The 19,956-nt window shown below is 40.8% G+C and overlaps 1 protein-coding gene across 14 annotated transcripts in view; it reads left to right on the forward strand.

The window, feature by feature from the left end:
• The first annotated feature begins 237 nt into the window (after window positions 1–237).
• Window positions 238–19,956, forward strand: part of LCOR (ligand dependent nuclear receptor corepressor) — a 144,356-nt gene continuing 124,637 nt past the window's right edge. For 3 of the 14 annotated variants that reach the window (XM_066238726.1, XM_066238728.1, XM_066238740.1), the window contains exons 1-2: window positions 695–1,080; window positions 1,363–1,436. In XM_066238726.1, the coding sequence (XP_066094823.1) occupies window positions 995–1,080; window positions 1,363–1,436 (160 nt within the window). In that variant the 5' untranslated portion in view covers window positions 695–994. Of the gene's footprint in view, window positions 374–694; window positions 1,081–1,362; window positions 1,437–1,735; window positions 1,800–19,956 lie in introns of those variants that run through there. The other 11 variants (XM_066238730.1, XM_066238732.1, XM_066238731.1 and 8 more) reach the window with 11 other exon arrangements.

Raw genomic sequence — 19,956 nt, forward strand, 5'->3', positions numbered from 1 at the left:
TGCCTTTCTGGGCGTCCAGAGGCAGCGGCAACCACGGCCAAAGACCGCGAGGACCGCAACCTGGCCGGCCGCGCGACGCTGCGAGCCGGGCGGGTGTGCACCCAAGTCACCCCCCGGTCCACGCCCGGGCCACCGCGAGGTGAGACGGGCCCTGCCCCCGCACCGCCCCCGGCGGGAGGCGCGACGCCCAGGCCGCGGGTGCGTGCGCGGCCCCGGGCGACGCGGCTGGGCGTGCGCGGGGCCGCGGCGGAGGCAGGGCCGGGCGGGCGGCAGAAGATGGCGAGGGTGTGTAGGCGGCAGCAATGCTCCGTTGAGAGACGCGGCTTTCGGCAAGAACTGGACTCGTGGCGCCACAAGCTCATTCACTGTGTAGGTGAGATCCTCCTCCGGCCGCCTCAGGCTCTCGGGCCGCCCCGCCGCCGGCCGCCCCGGACGTGGGAGGGAGCCGGGACAGAGGCAATTGGGACTCCGGCCCGCCCGCCCTCTTTGGCTCGGGCGTCCCCCCTCCCCCACCCCCCGGAGTGCGGGCGCGCGCGCGCGCGCGACCTCCGGGCGGGCACTCCTGGGCTCGGGCCTGAGCGCGCGCGCCGGCCCCTCCCCTCCGCGCACCCTCCCCGGGCGGGAGAGCGTGTCTCTCCTTCCCCTCCCCTCCTCGCCCGGCGACCCGGCGCCGCAGCCGGCTTATTGTGGAGACTCGTCCCGTAGCGCTGCCAGTTGAGTGAGGGCGCCGCCGCGGGTCGCTCAGGTCCCAGCGCGAGGTCGGGGACCGTGCTGGGCCCAACCCAGCCCTGTCCTGCGCTCTCTCGGGCGCCGTCCCCATCCCGCGCCGCCCCTCCCCCACGCGCAGCAGTGGCGCGCGCCCCCGACCCCACGTGCACGCGCGGCGGGCCGGCGGGCGCTCGGGCGTGTGCGACGCGTGAGATGGAGATGGGGGCGGAGGGAGCCGGAGCTGTCACAGGCCCGGGGTCCGCCTGACGGAGCGAAGTGGGGTGTCATGGCCGCGGGGGGCAGCTGCTGCACTTCCTCAACGGGCGACGGCGACGGTGGCGGCCGGGGAGTTAATCCTCGACGCTCGGGTCGGTGTGTGTGTATTTGTGTTCGGTGTGTGCGCGGCGGGGAGGAAGGGGGGTGGGACCGGGTCCGACTGAAAAGACAAGTCGCTCTTGTCCCCTCCCGGGAGATTCGCCGGAGCCGCCGCCTCGCGGAGAGCCTCGTCCTCCCCCCGCCTCCCGGACCTCGGGCCGCCCCGGTGGCTCTTCCCTCGCGGGCCCGAGGGAGTGTGGACGGGGGCGCCCCGGGAGGGGCCGGGCGGCCGAGGTGCGCCTCTCACACTATGTGTTTTGTCTGTTTTTCTCTCCCAAGGTCCCGTTTCCCTCTGTGCGGCGGCCGGCGGGACCATAAGGGCTTAACTCATATATTTAACCCCCCTCCAAAAAGTAAGTGGCCCGTGTGGTGTCTCCGCTCCGCCCGCCGCCCCGTAGCCCCAGTCCATCCTTGTGTCTGACTCTCCTGTCCTCCAGTATTGTTATTTGCCCGTCTTTGCTTCGGTGCTGCTGATGTGTGGGGAAATGTTCCCTCGTCGTCCTCCGTCTCCCACGCCCTGTCCTCGGGGAGGCCCAGAATTCAAGCCCCCACCCCACCCGTGGGGGGATACTCTTAGGAACCAGGTCTTCCCCAACAGAATCGGGAGATTGTATCCGTTCGCTTGGGCCCCTCATCCCCTCCTTCCCGACAGGGTTTCGTTGGAGGAATTATGCAAATCCTGCTTTCTGGTGTCCATTCAGCGGCAATTTCATGCGGTGAGAAGTTCTCTTTGTTGTGCGAGGGGGAGAACAGACACTGATTTAATAGACATATCTGTTGGGGGGAAGGGTGAGGGGGTGTTGGAGAGGCTCAGTTTGGAAGAATTACAGCACTTGGTTCTCTCAGTGTCTTTGTGTTTGAGCTTTCTGGCTTGACAGGAGGGTATGCCCTTTACAATGTCCCACAGGAGATGTTTTCTATAATAGATTATAAAGCAAAACTGAAACTTTAAACAAGTCAAAAATAAGGTTACCTTTACTTGGAGGATATGTGTCTTCCCATTTCTGCAGTGTTTCATTATGAAAATGTATGTGAACTTTGCTCAAGATTTGGACTGTAATGTGAAAATTAATATAAGCAACAATGCTTTAGGTATTTGATATCACTTTGGTGGTCCAAAGGTTAAAAGTACGTTTTAAAACGTATGCCGCATGACTCAGATTTTTGTTAAAATTTGTCTTGTGGACGGATATATTTTAAAATTTCCCTCCTGCCAACCCAAGCCTAGCTCTGCCCTCCAGGAATCAGCCTTTGGTTTATCGGTTATCATTTACCCTGCTCTGTCTCTACTTGTTTTATTTTTTTTTCAAAGCTATCATACACTTGCTGAAATGTTATGTCTGCTTAAGCACTTTTGAGTTATGTATTATTTGTGACCATCTATAAGAGAGCTTATAAGACATTTAGAATGTTTTGACAAGTATGGAATTAATGTTGTCAGAATTGTTAGTTAATAGGAAATCCTGAAATTATTTTGAATACTTTTTAGTTTTTGTATTTGCTTCACTTTTTTAGTGATTGGTATTTTTAGTAGAGCTTTTTTGTTTTTAAAAGATTCTGAAATTGATGACAGTAATCCTGTAGATTTATTAAGTTATTGTTGCTTTACTTTAGATGGTTTTAATGAGTTATCTTATTTTAATTGCTTAGAATCCTAGCCTCATGCCCTCTTTTTATCAGTCATTGCTAGTGTCAATATGCTGCTTGAGAAGCTTTTTTAAAAATGACAAGTAAATCCTTCTGTAAATATCTGAATTGAATATCAAATTTTAGATTAATTTTTTGAAGGAAGATATTAATCTGGTGATCAGTTTTCTTAAAGCATACTTTTAAATCCAAATATCCACTTCCGAGGTCGTTAAGTTCAGAGATATTTAGTGTCCAGAGTGCAGAGCAGTATTTTAATCTGAACCGTAATATATAGTTGGTAGTCTCCCAACTAAAATCAGTTGGGTCTGGTATTTTCCCTTTTATTATACAGGGTGGGGCAAAAGTAGGTTTACAGTTGTGTGTATGTGAAATGCAAAGTTTATTCTTGTATTATTATTTATTGTATTGTTTTCCTTAAGAACAACTGTAAACCAACTTTTCCCACCTGTACATAATTTAAAAGGAAAGTCATAAGAAAATCAATTGTAGTGTTAACTTTCTGTATTAAACGCTGGCAGTGATCCTTATGTGTAGTCCAAAAGACAGGTATGTATGTTGTCACTAGCAGATGTAATCATTTCTCTCTTATTTTAATGGGATTGGTTTTGAAAAGTTAACTTTCTATTTGATTCTGTTGACCGATTATCTTAAATCTTTAGGGTCATTTGGTTTTAGTATTTAACTTACAGCAGTTTAAGATCTCTCTCTCTGGCTGGGTAGTGCAGTTGGTTAGAGCATCATCCCTGTATGCCAAGGTTACAGGTTCCATCCCTGGTCAGGGCACATACAAGAATCAACCAATCAGTGTATAAATAAGTGGAATGAGAGATTGATGTTTCTCTCCTCCTTCTTTTCTCTCTGTAAAATCAATAAGTGCATTAAAAAAAAAAATGAACTCTTATTTCCGAAATTCTCCCTTCTACTTTTTTGGGGGGAGAGGGGGGGAGGTCTGGATTATGGAGGTGGAAGTGTTGGTGTTTCCATTATTTGGTTAGTTGAATTGGAATTAATAGGAAGTTCAGATAGTGATCATGATCAAGATGAATATTTGGTCACTAGGTGATTATTGAGGCGTCCTCTCGAATGAGGATGATGAGTTCAGATTCCGGGAAGATTGAGGTTCTCTATGCTGCCTATTGTGATAGAACCTAATGCTTGACTGCTCCTCGTCCTTGCTTTATTCTGAACATGCTCTTTCCCAGTGTAAGGTGAAGTTGTGATTTCAGCTTAGATCTAGCTTGACTGAAGGATGTCAGGATGAATCTCTTTGAGGTACACAGAGTCATCTCACATTGGCCTAATTCCCTCACATGTGTTTGTAGTTGGAGCAATTCTAGGAAGCATCTGAATAATGCTTTTTGTTTGTTTGTTTGTTTGTTAGCCTTGTGGGACTGACTACACAGGATGACCTGAAATTTTTTATAGAGTGAAAATCAGTTGTTTAGTGTCTAAGGGGACTTGCCACTTTTGAATACTTGCCTAGTCACTCAGTTGTTTAGTAGTGCTATTTTTAGGAAGGAAAGGCAGTTAGGTAAGTACTTCAGTTAAATATTTATTAAGCATCTGCTTTGGTACCAGATGCTATAGACAAGCAAGGATACTGGGGAAGCTGCCCTAATCTTCAGGAATTTTTTAGTCCTTAGAGAAAATATAGTGTATTCAGTTATAGTACAGTGCAGAATATGCCTTACTATGGTGCAGGCAAGTTGTAAGGCGTGTTTAGAAATGAAAGAAATCTCTTAAAGATGATGAAGGAAAGCTTCATAAAGAATGTGGCAGCCTGGCCAGGCGGTGGCGCAGTGGATAGAGTGTCGGACTGGGATGCGGAAGGACCCAGGTTCGAGACCCCGAGGTCACTAGCTTGAGTGTGAGCTCATCTGGCTTGAGCAAAAAGCTCACCAGCTTAGACCCAAGGTCGCTGGCTTGAGCAAGGGGTTACTCAGTCTGCTGAAGGCCCGCGGTCAAGGCACATATGAGAAAGCAATCAATGAACAACTAAGGTGTCGCAACAAAAAATTGATGATTGATGCTTGTCCTTATCTATCTTTCTCTCTCTCTCTCTCTGTCCCTGTAAAAAAAAAAAAGAATGTGGCAGCCTGACCTGTGGTGGCGCAGTGGATAAAGCGTCAACCTGGAAACGCTGAGGTTGCTGGTTCAAAACCCTGGGCTTGCCTGGTCAAGGCACATACGGGAGTTGATGCTTCTTGCTCCTCCCCCTTCTCTCTCTCTCCTCTCTATAATGAATAAATAAAATCTTAAAAAAAAAAAGAATGTGGCAGATTTTTGCTTCATTTTTGATGAGTATGGAATAGGCATTCCTGTAATGAAAAACAAGTGAGCAGAAGTAGAAAAGGACAAAAATGTCTGTTTAATTCATGATTCATGTAGGGGACATATAGGTGATTTGTTTGCAAAAGTAGGTTGTAGGATTTTCTGATGCAGGTTAGAAAATGGAGACTCTTTGTTAGGCAACTTGCAGTTTACTATACATTTTGCTTTTTACCTCAGGAAAGATATGTTTCCTTTATAAGGATTTCATTGTGGAACTCTACAACTGTGACACAGGTTGTTTTTTTTTGTGTATTTTTCTGAAGTGAGAAGTGGGGAGGCAGTCAGACAGACTTCCGCATGCGCCAGACCTAGATTCACCTGGCATGCCCACCAGGGGGCAATGCTCTGCCCCTCTGGGGCGTTGCTCCATTGCTTCCAGAACCATTCTAGCGCCTGAGGCCGAGGCGATGGAGCCATCCTCAGCGCCTGAGCCAACTTTGCTCCAGTGGAGCCTTGGCTGCGGGAAGGGAAGAGAAAGAGAGAAAGGAGAGGAGGAGGGGTGGAGAAGCAGATGGGCACGGCTCATGTCCCCTGGTTGGGAATTGAACCTGGGACTTCCACACTCTGGGCCGATGAGCTGCTGCTGAGCCAACCAGCCAGGGCAGACACAGATTGTTTTTTAAAATCTCCTTTACAGGGACAATAGTGTCATCCACAGCAGTGTTTCTTCTAAGTAAGCCCATTTGGAGACAACACCTTACTCCATTGTATAGAACCTATATTTGGAGTTGCCTAAAGTCAGTGACATTAATTCTTTGAGTACCCTTAGTATTGACAAATTTTCATCCTTAAAGGTTGGATTTGATATTTGGAAACAGTCGAAAAGTATTTTCTGTGGCAAATGCAGGTATATATAAAATAAAAAGATTAGTTTTCTTCCCTGGTTTGCAAACTGATCCTGAAAGCCCAGCAAATGGGGCTTGATTTGTTTTGATGTGCTTCTGAACTTCTCTATTGATTTTTTTTTTATGGCTACCTAGTTGCTGTATGGAGTCTGTATATTGGGTAGATACAAATAGAGAAAACTGTTATTTTTTTGTAGCTTCAAGTTAAAAATTTACCATCATTATCTTCCAAATTATCCTATACTGTATTAGCAAATATTTTTAAACTACTTCTTATACTTGTCCTTTACTTTTGAGATAATTCCAGTGTGAATTATTAGCTCATTTTATTTACTATCTCTTGAATATTAGAAGTATTGTAGTACAGTGGTCCATACCCTGAATTTTTTAAATTGAGATATAATGTACAGACCGTAAAATTCACCTCTTTAAAGTATACAGTGCAGTGGTTTCTAATTTATTCACAGGGTTGTGCAAACATCACTATCTAATTCCAGAACACTTTCATTACCCAAGAAAGAAATCCCATACTCATAGCAGTCACTTCTCATTCCTCCTGTGACCTAACCTTTGGCAATCCCTAATTTCTCTGTATCTATGAATTTGCCTATTTTGGACATTTCATATAAATATAATCATACAATATGTGGCCTTTTGTGTCTGCCGCCTTAGCTTGTTTTCAAGATTTATCCATGTTATAACATGTATCAACACTATTGCTTTTGATGGCTAAATTATATTGCATTGTATGGACACACTACATTTTGTTTATTCATTCATCAGTTGACAGACATTTGGTTTGTTTCTACTTTTTGCCAGCCATGAATAATGCTGCTGTGAATAATAGCAGCATTGTTTGTATGGTCATTTGTTTTCACTTCTCTTGGGTATGTGCCTAGGAGTGGAATTGCAGAGTCACACAGTAACTTTTCTTTCCCCATTGATTTGAGAGAGAGGATGGAGGGAGATAGAAGAAGGGGGAGGGAGAGAGAGAAAGTGTGCATGAGAGCGAGAGAGGCATCAACTCTTTGTTCTACTTAGTTCCTTTTGGTTGTGCACTCATTGGTTGCTTCTTGGATATGCCCTGACCAGGGATTGAACCCTGCGACCGTGGCGTTTTAGTACAACGCTTGATCCACTGAGCAACCTGGCCAGGACACAACTGTTTTAAGTTTTTGAGGAACTGCCAAACTTTTCCAAAGTGGCTGCAATATTTTACATTCCCACCAGCAATGGGATTCAGTTTCTTTATACTCTTACTAACACTTATTATTGTCTTTTAAAAAATATTTTATTTATTCATTTTAGAGAGAGAGGAGAGAGAAAGATGGTGGGGAAGGAGCAGGAAGCATCAACTTGTAGTTGTTGCTTCTCATTTGTGCCTTGACCAGGCAAGCCTGGGGTTTTGAACCATCCACCCCAGCGTTCCAGGTTAACATTTAACCCACTGCACCACTACAGGTCAAGCTGTCTTTTTAATTTTAGCTATCCAAGTGAATAGGTATGATATCTCATTATGGTTTTGATTTGCATTTCCCTAATGACAGGTGATGTTGAGCATCTTTTCATATGTTTGTGATTATCTTATATCTAGCTCATTTTTTTTTAAAGTTTATTTATTTTTTTAGAGAGACAGAGATTGAGTCAGAGAGAGGGATAGACAGGGACAGACAGAGGAATGCAGAGAGATGAGAAGCGTCAATTATTAGTTTTTCATTGCGCGTTGCAACACCTTAGTTCATTGATTGCTTTCTCATATGTGCCTTGACCGCGGGCCTTCAGCAGACCGAGTAACCCCTTGCTTGAGCCAGCGACCTTGGGTCCAAGCTGGTGAGCTTTGCTCAAACCAGATGAGTCTGCACTCAAGCTGGCGACCTTGGGGTCTCGAACCTGGTTCCTCCCGCATCCCAGTCCGACGCTCTATCCACTGCGCCACCTCCTGGTCAGGCTATCTAGCTCATTTTTAAATTGAGTTAAGGTGTCTTTTTATTGTTGAGTTTGAGAGTTTATTCTGGATATTAAACCCACATCAGTATGTATTTGGCATATGTTATCTTTTGCATAGTACCCTTAATTTGAGAATAATTGTCAATCAGAAGATAAGCTGTGCCTGACCTGTGGTGGTGCAGTGTGTCCGATAAAGTGTCAACCTGGAAAGCTGAAGTCGCTGGTTCAAAACCCTGGGCTTGCCTGGTCTAGGCACATATGGGAGTTGATGCTTCCTGCTCCTCCCTTCCCTCTTCTCTCTCTCTTTCTCTCCTCTTCACTCTAAAATGAATAAATAAATTTTTTTTAAAAAGAAGATAAGCTGCCTATACAGTAAGCCTTCACTTAAGGTTGTCAATAAGTTTTTCAACTTTAAGTGAAATGATATGTAATGACACCAGTTTTACCGTAGGGTAGTTGGGGTAGTTGATATAAACAAGAGTTAAGTTCTGAGGCATCTCATCAATATTCTAATGAAATGATGTGGAATAAAACATTATTTGAGGACCTGCTGTTATCTTATGAAGGGAATAATGGATATAATAGTAGAGTGATTGAAATGAACTAGAATTACTCAGGAAAGGCTTGTTTAACATTCTTTTCTATGAATTGTTAAAATTGTTAGTTTTTTGATGGAATTGTATAACAATTCTAAATCTTCTGAACTCCTGCTTTTCTGTATTGGGGGTTCATATTATCAAGGTTAGATACTGTGGTGAACCACATATTCCAGTCTGTTCTGTGACTGAATTTTGGATGGTAGATAAATTAGGTTTGGGTAGAGAAGGATACCTTTATGCCTTAGAGACATTTTGTCTGAATTATTGTTTCTAAGTTTGAATAGAGAGAGAAATCTATACAATGGCAGTATTTTTGAAATTTAAGATTACATTTTTTTCGCATTTTATAAAACCCAGATACCTGACAGATTATCTATTTATGGAAAATTATATTTTATTTTTGGTGTTAATCTAAATAAACTATTTTCAAAGACTTGAATTTTGTCATTAGTCTTAGTTTCTCTGATTTTTGAGTTGGTTAGATTTGGTCTGTCACAAAAGGATGAGTGTGTAGTGATGCCTTACAGCTGAAATTGAGAATCTTATGAGGTAGGTGGCAGAATTAGTCTGAGAACCCTTTACTTAGTGGATTCTCTCTGAGGGGAAAGTTGGGAAAGCGATACAGTAATTGGTTGACACCTAATGATTTTTGTCTTGTTTTATTCCTTAGTTCCACATGTTTATGCATATTTTATTAAAGAGAATTATGGATTCTTTTGGTACATCACTTAATCAATTTTCTCAATTCATTATTACACATTCCAAGGAAGTTGCTTGTGTAGAGACAGTTTTTGTTGAGTGCCCTTATTATAATGAAATTCTTATAATACAGTTTTGTGTAAGGTGTATTTTATTTACAAGGAATACTTAAAGAAAAAAATTGTAACAGGTAATTTAGATTTAAATTCACAGTTTGGTACTGAGAAACTAGAAATGAATATGTTTGAGACATTTAATACTAAAGAGAAAATGAAATTCTCAGTTGTATCTTACAATTGTATTAAAAACTTTTATAGCCTGACCAGGCAGTGGCGCAGTGGATGGAGCGTCGACCTGGGTTGCTAAGGACCCAGGTTCAAAATCCTGAGGTCGCTGACTTAAGCACAGGCTCCCTAGCTTGAGCATAGTAGGATCATAGACATGATGCCATGGTCGCTGGCTTCAGTCCAAAGGTCACTGGCTTGAAGCTCAAGGTTGCTGACTTGAGCAAGGGTTCATTGGCTTGGCTAGAGACCCCCAGTCAAGGCACATGAAAGCAATCAATAAACAACTAAGGTGCCACAACTACGAGCTGATGTTTCTCACCTCTTTCCCTTCCTGTTTCTCTCTCTCTCTCTCTCTAAAAAAAGAAAAAACCTCTTCTAACAATACTTGACCATTTGAAGTAAAGGAGTGTTTCTTATAACTTCTAAATTATTAAAAGTTTGTCCATCACAGTTGTTTTACAAAGTTTGAAGGGGATTATTTAGAAAAATTGTCTCAGGAGATTTTTGGTAAGTGTAACTGGGGAATATATAAACTAATACTTGACATGTAGAAAGCAGGTGTCATAAAAATGTTAATTTTGTCACCATTTTATATATACAGAGAGTGTGTGAAAAGAGCACATTTTATACTTTTTAGAAAACTTTCACATACATTATTTTGTTTTTATTTAGAATGTAGAAAAGATGGGTATTAAAAAACAATTGGCCAGCCTGACCTGATGGTGCAGTGGATAGAACATCGGCCTGGGACGCAGAGGACCCAGGTTCTCTCTCCCTTCCTGCCTGTCGTCCTCTGTCTCTAGAAAAAAAAATTGGCAATTGGGAAATGTTGAGTAATAACTTTTGTTAAAGCAGTTGATATTTTTCCTTAGCATAAGTGTTTCCCTCCAATCCACAGAAATAATTTTGTGGTATTTTAATGTTTGAAACATTTACATATCTTCTCAGGTAAAGGTAAAACACAACTAAACTCTTCCAGAAGCAAAGTTACCTTGCTCCAGTTGCTGTATGAAGTTACATGGTAGTTATTTCCCTCTGTTAAAGATGACATATATTGAGACTTAACTTTCTGTTTTATATATATATTTTGTTGTTGTTTTGTTTTGTTTGTTTTACAGAGACAGAGAGAGAGTCAGAGAGAGGGATAGATAGGGACAGACAGAAACGGAGAGATGAGAAGCATCAATCATCAGATTTTTGTTGCGACACCTTAGTTGTTCATTGATTGCTTGTTGTTCATATGTGCCTTGACTGCGGGCCTTCAGCAGACTGAGTAACCCCTTGCTTGAGCCAGTGACCTTGGGTCCAAGCTGGTGAGCTTTGCTCAAACCAGATGAGTTTGCGCTCAAGCTGGCGACCTTGGGATCTTGAACCCGGGTCCTCTGCATCCCAGTCCGACTCTCTATCCACTGCACCACTGCCTGTTGTTTTTTTTTTTTTTCACATGTGGGATTTTCTTTTACCAAGCAAGGTTTACTCTAGAGATCCTTGTTAAATTAGTTTTTCTTCCCCTTTATTTTGTAAATTTAGGAGAGAGAGAACATATCTTCACCCTCTGGAAATCTCTAAAAAGTCAACCAGTAAGAGAAATGTACACAATAACTTATTAATAATGATCATGATAAAATGATTCAGACTCTGAAAAATAAATTGTGAGACTGCGTTAGTCACAGACTATCGAGTATTACCGAGAATGAAAATGCTCTTCATGTAAGTTTTTTCAATAATAACAATTCCCATGGGAAATAATACTGATGTTCACATCTTCTAACCCTAAAAGTAAGTCTTGAGGCCCTGGACACGTAGCCCAGTTGGTTTGAGTGTCATACCAATACGCCAAGGTTGTGGGTCAGATCCCCATTCAGGGAACATACAAGAATCAACCAGTGAATGCATAAATAAGTGGAAGAACAAAGAGATTCTCTTTCTCTCTCCCACCAGGCCGATGCTCTACCACTGAGCCAACCGGCCAGGGCCGATTCTGAAATTTTAAAAGCAAAAGTGTGAATTAATGGAGAAGAATATTTTAATATAGTTACATTGATAATAGATTTTATTTATTGGCCCTGGCATGTTGGCAGAGCGTCGGCCTGGCGTGCAGGAGTCCTGGGTTCGATTCCTGGCCAGGGCACACAGGAGAAGCGCCCATCTGCTTCTCCACCTCCCCCTCCTTCCTCTCTGTCTCTCTCTTCCCCTCCCGCAGCCAAGGCTCCACTGGAGCAAAGTTGGCCTGGGTGCTGAGGATGGCTCTGTGGCCTCTGCCTCAGGCGCTAGAATGGCCCTGGTTGCAACAGAGCGACGCCCCAGATGGGCAGAGCATCGCCCCCTGGTGGGCATGCCGGGTGGATCCCTGTCGGGCGCATGCGGGAGTCTGACTGCCTCCCGTTTCCAACTTCAGAAAAATACAAAAAAAAAAAAAAGCTTTATTGATTTTAGAGAGAGGAGGGAGAGAGAAGGGGTGGGGAGGAGCAGAAAGCATAAACTAGTAGTTGACTGGACAAGCCCAGGGTTTTAAACCAGCAACTGCAGTGTTTCAGGGCAACGTTTTATCCACTGCACCACCATATTTCAGGCCTACATTGATAATAAATAAACTGATATTGTAGGCAAGGACAAGGGAGCAGAGCTGTTGATCACCCAGACAGTTTTTTCCCTTTTTTTTTTTCTTCCTGAGGACTTTATTTTGGAAAAAGTGGAACGTTTGTTCTGGTTGGTTAAGTGAGTAAGAAATCTTTACATGTTATCTCTCAGACATTACATGATAGAAATTATTTTTCAAAATTATATGATGATATGTAAGTAAAAATATCTTTAGTAATAATCACTGTACCTAAGTCAGCCAGTTCATATTCTTTCAGATATTCTTTATCAGGTAATCTAGATGAAATCAACTATTTTGAGGAATATAAATATATATACAGTTGTAAATAGAAAAGAAGGTAAAGAATAAAGACTGTGAAACAGGAAGAATTTGTTTTCAAATTGTGGTGATGCCAAATCTGGTTTCTGTGACTCAAAAGCAGAAGTATAAGCAGTGATAGTAATGAAACTGTTGCTATTATAACATTGCTATTACAGATTATGAAATAATCAGCACCCTTTAAAACTTGGTACTGAAAGGATGCTTGCTCACAGATGGTAAAAAATATGCAGGGTCTTGAGCTGTTTGGTCTAATAATTCAGCCTACTATTCTGCCAAGAATGTTCTTTCAGGAATGAGTAACTTGCTTTTGCATGATGTAGCTTTTCATTCATCATCCTTCTCTACTCTTTATATCTTCAGTTTTTCTTTACATTTTTTTCCTTTTTGTGCATGTAAAATAATATGTTTGGGAACACATCAAAATAAGAAGTAAACTGAATTTATTTTTGTTTTATTTTTTAGCAAGAGAAAGTGACAAAGAGACAGGAAGGTGGAGAGATGAGAAGCATCAACTCGTAGTTGTGGCACCTTAGTTGTTCATTGATTGCTTTCTCATATGTGTCTTGAACAGGGTGCTCCAGCTGAGCCAGTGACCCCTTGCTCAAGCCAGCAACCGTGGGCTCATGTCTATGATCCTGCTTTCAAGCTGGTGACCCTGTGCTCAAGCTGGTGACCTTGGGTTTTGAACCTGGTTCCTCAGTGTCCCAGTTCCACACTCTATCCAGTGTGCCAGCATCTGGTCAGGCAAACAATTTTTTAAATAAATGTATATATGTATTTTAGTCTGAGGAAACATACTTTCAGAAACTCGTGGAGATAAGAATGACTTTAGAAGTAGAAACAGTAATGGTCATAGTAAAGAGAATGAAATTAATGAGAGAATTCAGTAATGAAATTATTCAATGAATTCTTTTTGTGAATATTTTTGTCTCTATTTGCATCATTGTTCATATTAAGTCCATAAAAGAATTTTGTTTTATATAAAGAAGTTTTTCTCTTCTGGCTTTTGTCTTTATGAGTTTAAGAAAACTTGGGCCTGACCAGGCAGTGGTGCAGTGGATAGAGCGTTGGACTGGGATGTAGAGGACCCAGGTTCGAAACTCTAAGGTGGCCAGCTTGAACGTGGGCTCATCTGGTGTGAGCAAAGCTCACCAGCTTGGGCCCAAGGTCGCTGGCTCGAGCAAGGGGTTACTCGGTCTGCTGAAGGCCCATGGTCAAGGCACATATGAGAAAGCAATCAATGAACAACTAAGGTGTTGCAACAAAAAACTAATGATAGATGCTTCTCATCTCTCTCCGTTCCTTTTAGTCTGTCCCTATCTATCCCTCTCTGACTCTCTCTGTCTCTATAAAAATAAAAAAATAAAAATAAAAAAATAAAAAAAAAAAAAAAGGAAGAAAACTTGGGATGTAGCCTTTCTTGGTTCTTCCATTTGCTTTTATTCCCATTTTTGTAAAAAATACCAAGTTACATGAACATTTGATGAACTTCTAGAGAAAATACATAATGCACAAAAATAATTTTAGACCTGAATTTGCATGCTTTTCAAATGTCAACCTGAGTAGTGAACCCTTTAAAGATTGTGTATTTTTAGGTTACACTCATGGCTGTGATTTATGACAGTGAAAGGGTACAAAACTAAATAAGCAGAGGAAAAAGACACATGGGCAAAGTCCAGAGGAAACCAAGTGTAAGCTTCTAAGAGTACTCTCCCAGTGTAGTCACCAGGTCACACTGAAGTTCCCCAGGAAATGTTGTGACATCACAAGTAAAATGTACTCTACCAGGGGTGCTCATTAGACTCCGTTTCCAAGGGGAAAGATTGTATCTTGATAGGATGGAAGAGGTTGCTAAATGTATTCTTCATTCAGAAGTTTAATTCCTCTTCATCAGTTCTCTAACAGTTTACCACATTCTGAGGCCCATTCTTTTTTTTTTTTTTTTTACAGTGACAGAGAGTAAGAGAGAGGGATAGATAGGAACAGACAGACAGGAACGGAGAGAGATGAGAAGCATCAATCATTAGTTTTTCATTGCGCGTTGCAACACCTTAGTTGTTCATTGATTGCTTTCTCATATGTGCCTTGACCGTGGGCCTTCAGCAGACCGAGTAACCCCTTGCTAGAGGCAGCGACCTTGGGTTCAAGCTGGTGGGCTTTTTTGCTCAAACCAGATGAGCCCGCGCTCAAGCTGGCGACCTCGGGGTCTCGAACCTGGGTCCTCTGCATCCCAGTTCGACGCTCTATCCACTGCGCCACCGCCTGGTCAGGCCTGAGGCCCATTCTTGAAACACTTGCAAGTAACAGCAATAAAATGTAGCTTTGATTTAGGCAGATCTGGGTATAAATTTTATCTTCATATTTTACCATCTATGGAGTGTATAGAACTAATTTTAATGTATTCTTATATAATAATATTAATAGTAAATACTGTGTAGGAGGTTTATAAGAATTGACTAAGAAGCAAAGAATTTCATCTTTGCTTAATAAATAATAAATAGATCACATGAAAAACTATCTGTTGAAACTGAGTCATGAAATTTATTCTTTGTATGTACTCCTGAAATAACACAGTTTTTAAAAATATTTTTGTAATATAGAACAATGATTGCTCTCTCTGGCATTTAAATTACACTGTGTTTGGGCTGTTTAAAACTTTTATATATTTACAACTTTTATATAATGGTTTGGGTGATTACAACTTATATAACATTATTACATTAGGACAGGGGTCGGGAACCTTTTTGGCTGAGGGAGCCATGACCGCCACATATTTTAAAATGTAATTCCCTGAGAGCCATACAACGACCCGTGTACGTTACACATTATCCAATAAAAATTTGGTGGTGTCCCGGAGGACAGCTGTGATTGGCTCCAGCCACCCACAACCATGCACATGAGCGGTAGGAAATGAATGGATTGTAATACATGAGAATGTTTTATATATATATATATATATATTTTATTTATTTATTTATTTATTTTTTGAGACAGAGTCAGAGAGAGGGATAGACAGGGACAGACAGATAGGAACGGAGAGAGATGAGAAGCATCAATCATCAGTTCTTCGTTGCGCGTTGCGACAACTTAGTTGTTCATTGATTGCTTCCTCATATGTGTCTTGTACGCGGGCCTTCAGCAGACCGAGTAACCCCTTGCTGGAGCCAGCGACCTTGGGTTCAAGCTGGTGGGCTTTTGCTCAAACCAGATGAGCCCACGCTCAAGCTGGTGACCTTGGGGTCTTGAACCTGGGTCCTCTGCATCCCAGTCTGATGCTCTATCCACTGCGCTACCGCCTGGTCAGGCAATGTTTTTATATTTTTGACATTTTTTTTATCAAAAGAGCCACATCTGGCTGGCAAGCCATAGGTTCCCGACCCCTGCATTAGGACATACCATAGGATAGAGTAGCTCAAAATGCTTAAGGTTTTATTGGGGTTTTTTTTTGCCAACAAGTATATATGTGTTTTTTCCTTAGGTAAAAAGTGTTAGCTTTTTTTTTTTTTAAGATTTTATTTATAGATTTTACATGGTGGAGAGGGGAAAAACAAGAAGTATCAATTCATAGTTGCTTTACTTCGGTTGTTCATTGATAGCATGTCACATGTACCTTGACTGGGCAAGGCCAGGGTTTCAAACTGGCAACCTCAGTATTTCAGGTGATACTCTGTCTAGTGTGCCATCACAGGTCAAGGGACTGTTAGCGTTTCTTAGGTTTAAAAAAAAAAAAAATCTATCTTAGGCAGGGAGTAGAGTGGGAAAATCCCTGAGGCAGAATAACTAGGTTCTGATATGAGTATGGTTGTATGGTTTTGAGCAAGTATATTACTTAATCTCTCTGCATTTTGGTTTTCTTAATTGTAAAATAAAGTCTTAATTGTAAAATAAGAGCCTTCTAATTTTAATATTTTGAGAAATCTTTCACTGTTGAAAAGTTCTCCGTCCATCTTTCATAGTGGCTGTACTAATTTATGTTCCTACTAACAATGCACAGGGTTCCCTTTTCTCCACATCCTTGCCAAAAATTCTTTTTGATATTAGTAATTCTAAGAGATGTGAGGTGATATGTCATTGTGGTTTTGATTTGCATTCTCTGATGATTAAATGATGTAGAGCATCTTTTCATGGACCCGTTAGCAATATGTATGTCTTTTTTAGAAAAAGTCTGTTAAGATATTTTTTAAAATTTTTAAATAGCTGTTTGTTTATTTCTTTGAGAAAGGGAGAGAGAGAGAAACATTGATTTTCTGTTCCACTTATTTATGTATTTATTGGTTGATTCTTGTATGTGCCTTGACTGGGGATTGAACCCACAGACTTAGTGTATTGGGACGATGCTCTAAAACCAAGCTACCTGGCCAGGGCCTATTTTTATATCAGATTATTTGTTTTTTGCTGTTGAGTTGTATGAGTTCTTTATATATTTTGGGTGTTAACCTCTTATCAGATACATGACTTGGAAATATTTTTCTCTCATTTAGTAGGCTTCCTTTTCATTTTGTTGATAGTTTCTTTTGCTGTGTAGAAGCTTTTATTTATTTTTATTTTTGTTTCTTGATTTTAGAGGAAGGGAGAGAGAAAGAAACATTGATTTGTTGTTCCAGTTATTTATGAATTCGTTGGTTGATTTTAACCCCCGTGATTGATTCTTGATTGTGCCCTGACCAGGTATCAAACCCACAACCTTGGCATAATATCCAGATGATACCCTAACCATCTGTGGTACCGGGACAGGGCCACGGAAGCTTTTTAGTTGGATGTTGTTCCACTTATCTTTGCCTTTTGCCTTTGCTTTTGGCCACAAGTTGTGGCCAAGACCCATGTCAAGGGGCTGCCATCTGTGTGCTTTCTTCTAGGAGTTTTATCGTTTCAGGTCTTCAAGTTTTTCATTCCCTTTTTGGTTTATAGTGTAAGACAGTGGTCCAGGTTCATTCTTTTGCATGTGGCTTTCCAATTTTTCTAACACCATTTATTGAAGAGACCGTCCTTTCCAGATTATGTATTCTTGACTCCTTTATCATATATTAATTGGCTATATATGCTTAAGTTTATTTCTGGCCTCTCTGTCTCATTGATCTGTGTGTCTGTTTATGCCAGTACCGTACTGTTTTAATTACTAAAGCTTTGTAATAGGTTTGAAATTAGGACATGTGATGCCTTCAGTGTTGTTCTTTCATAAGCTTGCTTTGGCTATTCAGTCTTTTATCCTTTCATAAAAATTTGAGGATTGTTTGCTTTATTTTGGTGAAAAATGCTCTAGGAATTTTGATGGAAATTGCATTTTGATAGAGATTGATAGAGATTTTGACTATTGAAATATATTGCTTTGGATAGGTATGGATATTTTAACAGTATTAATTCTCCTAATCCATGTGCACAGAATATCTTTCCATTTATTTGTGTCTTCAATTCATGAATGCCTATAGTTTCCAGTATATAGGTCTTTCTCTTCCTTTATTAATTTTTAGGCATTTTATTCTTTTTGAAACAATTGTAAATGGGATTGCGTCTTAATTTGTCTTTCTGATAGTTCATTACTAGTTTGTAGAAATGCAGCAGATTTTTGTGTATTTGTTTTATATCCTGCTACTTTGCTTTGTAGTTTATTCTAACAGCTTTTTAGTAGATTCTTTGGGGTTTCCTGGTAATGTGTTATCTGCAAATAGTGACAGTTTTACTTCTTTCCAATTTGCATGCTTTCCCCCCCTTTCATTGGGTGGGACTGACAATACAGTTATGTGCTGCAAATGACATTTCAGTCAATGAAGTACCAGTATATATGACTGTGGTCCCATAAGATCAAATGGAGCTGAAACTTTTCTGTTGCCTTATGTTGTCCTAGCTGTCATGTTGTAGTGAAATACATTACTTACGTTTGTGGTGATGCTGGTGTAAACCTCCTTCACTGCCAAGTGTATAAAAGAACAGCATATGCAATTATGTATCATACATAATACCTATTAACAACTCTTACTGGTTTATGTATTTACTATGCTGTACTTTCTGTCATTGTTTTAGAGTGTACTTTTTTTTACTTATAAAAAGAAGTTTGCTGTAAGACAGTGTGCTGTGTTAACACTAGCAGCATCCTCATACATCTTGTGTTTACCTCATTCTTGATTGTATCTTTTGCTTGATTTAATTGCCTTTTATTTTGTACAGTAACATACTATACAGGCTTTTGGCCTAGAACAATAGCTATACCATATTGCCTAGGTAGTAATAGGCTGTACCATCTAGGTTTGTGTAAGGACACTGATGTTTGCACAGTGAGAGAATCGCCTAGTGACACATTTCTCAGAACATATCTCTATGATTAAGTGGTGCATGACTGGACCATATTAAATAAAAGTGGTGAGTCTTGTTCCTGATCTTAAAGGAAAAGCTTTTAGCTTTTCACCATTGAATGTGATGTTAGCTGTGTGTTTCATATATGGACTTTATTATGTTGAGATACATTCCCTCTATACCCACTTTGTTGAGAGATTTTATCATAAATGGATGTTGAATTTTGTCAAATGCTTTTTCTGCATCTATTGAGATGATCATGATTGTTATCCTTCATTTTGTTAATGTGCTATATCACACTGACTGATTTGCTGATTTTGAACCATTTTTGCACCCCTGGAATAAATCTACTTGTGATCATGATGTGTGATCCTTTTAATTTATTGTTGAAGTCTGTTTGCTAATACAGTAAAGTTGACCTTTGAACAACACAGGTTTAAACGGGATAGGTCTACCTGTATGCACTTTTATCCAACATGTTTTCCTTAGGGTTTTCTTAATTACATTTTCTTTTCTCTAGCTTAACTTTATAGTAAGAATACAATATATAAAACATAGTACAAAGTATATGTGAATTGATTATGTTATTGGTAAGTCTTGTCAACAATAGGCATTCAGTACTTAAGTTTCTGGGGAGTGAAAAGTTATACATGAATTTTTGACTGCGTGAGTGATCATTATCCTGATCCCTGTGTTCAAGGATCAACTGAATATTGATGAGGGTTTTTAAATCTATGTTCATCAGGGATACTGGCCTATAATAGTCTATTGTGGCATCCTCATCTGGTTTTGATACCAGGGTAATGTTAGCCTTGTGAAATGAATTTGGAAGAGTTCCTTTCTTATTATTTTTTTAGAGAGGAAGAGTTGGGGGGAGGGAGATCCATCCATTGCTCTACCTACCCATGCATTCATTGGTTGATTCTTGTATGTGTCGGGACTGGGGATCGAACCCACAACATTGGTGTACCGGGATAATGCTTTACCTAACTGAGCTACTCTGCCAGGGCCAAAGTGTTCCTTTCTGTTATGTTTTTTTTGGAAGGGTTTGAAAATGATTGGTATTAGTTTTTTGAATGTTTGATAGAATTTTATCAGTGAAGCCATCTGGTCCTAGCTGCTGTTTATTGGAAGGTTTTTGATTGCTGATTCATTCTCCTTACTAGTAATTGGTCTGTCCAGTTCTGGTAAGTTGTATGTTTCTAGGAATTTGTCCATTTATTAGAGGTTGTTCAATTTGTTGACATAGCAGTTGTGTATAGTCTCTTGTGATTCTTCATTTTTGTTTGTTTTTTAGCAAGAAA

The sequence above is a fragment of the Saccopteryx bilineata genome, chromosome 7 (genome assembly GCF_036850765.1).
Source record: "Saccopteryx bilineata isolate mSacBil1 chromosome 7, mSacBil1_pri_phased_curated, whole genome shotgun sequence".
Classification (NCBI taxonomy): Eukaryota; Metazoa; Chordata; class Mammalia; order Chiroptera; family Emballonuridae; genus Saccopteryx; species Saccopteryx bilineata.